The sequence below is a fragment of the Copadichromis virginalis genome, linkage group LG3, assembly GCF_057382275.1.
Source record: "Copadichromis virginalis isolate Kocher_CV1m ecotype Utaka linkage group LG3, C_Virginalis_male_GT1.1, whole genome shotgun sequence".
In the NCBI taxonomy this organism is placed as follows: domain Eukaryota; kingdom Metazoa; phylum Chordata; class Actinopteri; order Cichliformes; family Cichlidae; genus Copadichromis; species Copadichromis virginalis.
The window spans coordinates 53,461,891-53,464,769 of NC_140620.1; the positions used below are offsets into that span (position 1 = coordinate 53,461,891).

Genomic DNA, 2,879 nt, shown 5'->3' on the forward strand with positions numbered 1-2,879 from the left:
AAACGTCTTGATTTGTCTTTTTCTTTACATGTGAACACAACCCTCCTACAGCCTCTGTCACGCTGTGGAAATCTTTAGAATCCTCGTCGCCAGTTGTGATATTCTGGATTAGGCTCTTAAAAGGATCAGGACAGAAGGACGTGGATAGGTGCCTTTATTGAACAGCAGGACATCACACACTAACTTGTTGTTTCTTAGCGGTGCAGAAAACTACCCTTTTTTGTTGTTATATATTGGTCAACCAAGAACTAGCCCTGTAACAGGCACTTCTGTATTTTACCACTGGGGGGCAACAATTCACTCTATTACACTGGGACCCTTCCCTCGCCCGCCTTCGAGCTGTCCTCCTCTGTGGGCCTGTAAAACACAGAACAAAACACCACAAAGAAATGAGAAGGCTGCTACTAGATTTTCATTTTCAAAATTGAAGAAAACCAGGATATGAACAGATTGGTTGTAGATATTTAGTAAAGGTGATCACAAGGGGATTCAAGCAAGTAAAAAGCTATCAGTGCTTGATGTTCATACCTGTGGGTGCAGCAGCAGGAGTGGAGGGACCAGGGACTGGGGAGTCAGGAGAAGCAACAGGGGAGGACTCTGCTGCATGATTACTTGACTCTATCAAGACAATATTAAATGTTAACAGGTCGAAGACAATAGTCATAGAGAATATTATATTATTATATACTTATTATTATATACAGTGGTCTCTCGTTTATTGCAGCACATGAACAGTAGTCACAGTTCTCACAAGTTGATTCTCAAAGTGCAAACCAAGTCAATTTTAAAACGTAAAAGTATGCCGCGCTTTTTCTCCGTCTGCGGCGCCACTTTTGTGCGCCTTTTTCGCTCCCGGTGCAGGTGCCTATTTCCGAATGAGGGTCATAGTTATGAGTGTTTTTGTGCTGTTTTTTTCTATTTGAAGTGATGGTTATCAAAACCAAACATGATAAGTTTGGCAAGCGCAGGAGACATGACATGGAGGAGATTTGTCATTTCGGCTGCAGAATGCAATGCTCATTGTTGAAAGCTGTACGGTGCAATAAAAAAAAAATCAGCGAAAAGGCGAGGCAGTGACGGATGAACAGTGGGACTACTGTATACTGTTTATTAATAAACAAAATATATTCCTGTATGACAACACGCATTAATTAACTGCCTACATTAATTCATTGTAAACATACCTTCTGACTGACACTCCCCTGCTGCCTCTTCGGGCTGTCCCTGGTCCTCGGGGGAGAAGTTCTCCACGGTCGGTCCGCACCATATTTCCGCTAGTCTCCCGCGGGGTGAGGAAGGGGTCCAGAAACCCCATGACCGCGAAGAACTTCCATCTCCTCCCCGATCCTGCTGCCGACCCACTCCTCTTCTCCTTCTCTGCCCTCTTCTCCTTATTATAGGTGTCCCTGAGGCTCTTCCACTTTCTCCTGCAGATGTCCTCTGAATAAACGCATTATCTGGTTAGCGGAAAGGTATTTGTACAACAGTGGGAAAATCGCGGGACAGTAGGCGGGCTTGCTAGCTTTTGCGCCGCTTCATCGGGTCAGTCTGAAAATTAAAAAGAAGGAATGAACTTACCAGGTTGCCCGATCTCCTCACTGATTTGTCTCCAAGCTAGGTCCTTTTTATTCCTGTCTCGGTAGAAATAGTAGGTAGCATCGTATAATTCGGGATGATTTGCCACAGCACTGATTAGTTTTTCCTCCATGATGAATGCAGAATGAATGGCTTTGGCGGGATCTGCCCCTTTGAACTAGGTAACAGCCACGTCACCAGGCTCCTGATTGGTTGTCGCGGCGCGATTTGACGCTGGAGTTCAGATTTTTCCAACTCGAGCAGGGGACGCGAAACGCATAGAAAAATCTGCGTTTTCAAAAATACCCGGGTACGTGTGGACGTAGCCTTGGTGCCACTGAATCTTTGATTTTATCTATTTTTTGCTGTGTTTTACTTGCATTTATTTGAAAGTGTGAAACGCAAAACAGTTTATTTTATATGCTGGAATATGCAGAAAATGGGCTTAAATGTAAAACAAAAATCTTCCAATCAGAGAATGTTGCATGGAGTTTAATTTTTGCTTGATGCAATGTGCATAAAGTTAAAAGATTAATGAAACCAGTTTTAAAAAGAGACTTTTTCATTGTGTATTATGCAGAAAAAATAGAATTGGGCTGAAAGGTCTATTGCTTTATAACATATTGAGGTTGTGTAGAATGTTTTTTTAAAAAGTAACTAAGTAATAAAGTAACCAGTTACTTTTAAAAATAAGTAATCAGTAAAGTGACAGGGTTACTTTCTTGGAGAAGTAATTAGTAACTAATTACTTTTTTCTTTTTTGTCTGTCCCGTTTGGTTCTTTTGCCACCAGAATTGTTGTCTAAAGGCAAAGAAAGATGCCCAACGGATTTACTTTACCAGATGGACCATCCCAGCCTTGCCGTATTGGTCTATTTGATTCACCTTTGCTTTTATTGTTTATTTTCATTTGCTGAACCGGTGGTTGCAGTGACATGCCCGTGAGCTCCACCGGCAGCCAGCTGTGCCAGAGTGACCAAGCTCTAATTACTATTTTCAAGTAACTTGACAAATAATCCTTATGAATCTTGTTGTTTTATTGTTTTGATCTTGAGGAATCAGTTACGCATAAAGGCCTGTGAGGGAGATGGATGACGAGGTCAGTTCCTTGAGTGGTGACTGATGGGAAGGACAGGTAGGTGAAGTAGCAAATGGTGCTGTCTTGACGTCTGGCAACAACAATGAAGCTTTGTGGTGAAGATCTGCATCCATAATATACAGAGCTGCTTGAAGGGGTGATGGAGTAATGTGACAAATGAGGTTAGGTGACCCCATGCCTAGTGTCAAGCTGTGTGTCTTAGTCTG

General features: G+C 42.4%; 1 protein-coding gene and 1 long non-coding RNA gene across 2 annotated transcripts; both read right to left on the reverse strand.

Annotated features, from left to right (window-relative positions):
• Positions 1-317: 317 nt before the first annotated feature.
• On the reverse strand, positions 318-1,244 carry LOC146715284 (uncharacterized). The gene is made up of 3 exons (XR_014919342.1): positions 1,185-1,244; positions 529-618; positions 318-357 (listed from the first exon to the last, which is right to left on the reverse strand). It is a non-coding gene; the product is annotated as an uncharacterized LOC146715284 (long non-coding RNA).
• Positions 1,245-1,252: 8 nt separating this feature from the next.
• Positions 1,253-1,708, reverse strand: LOC146715285 (transcription factor Adf-1-like; the record flags this gene model as incomplete). Its single annotated transcript, XM_085441085.1, has 2 exons — positions 1,579-1,708; positions 1,253-1,446 (listed from the first exon to the last, which is right to left on the reverse strand). Coding segments are annotated over exons 1-2 (324 nt in total), but the record flags the coding sequence as incomplete, so codon positions are not given.
• Positions 1,709-2,879: the final 1,171 nt, after the last annotated feature.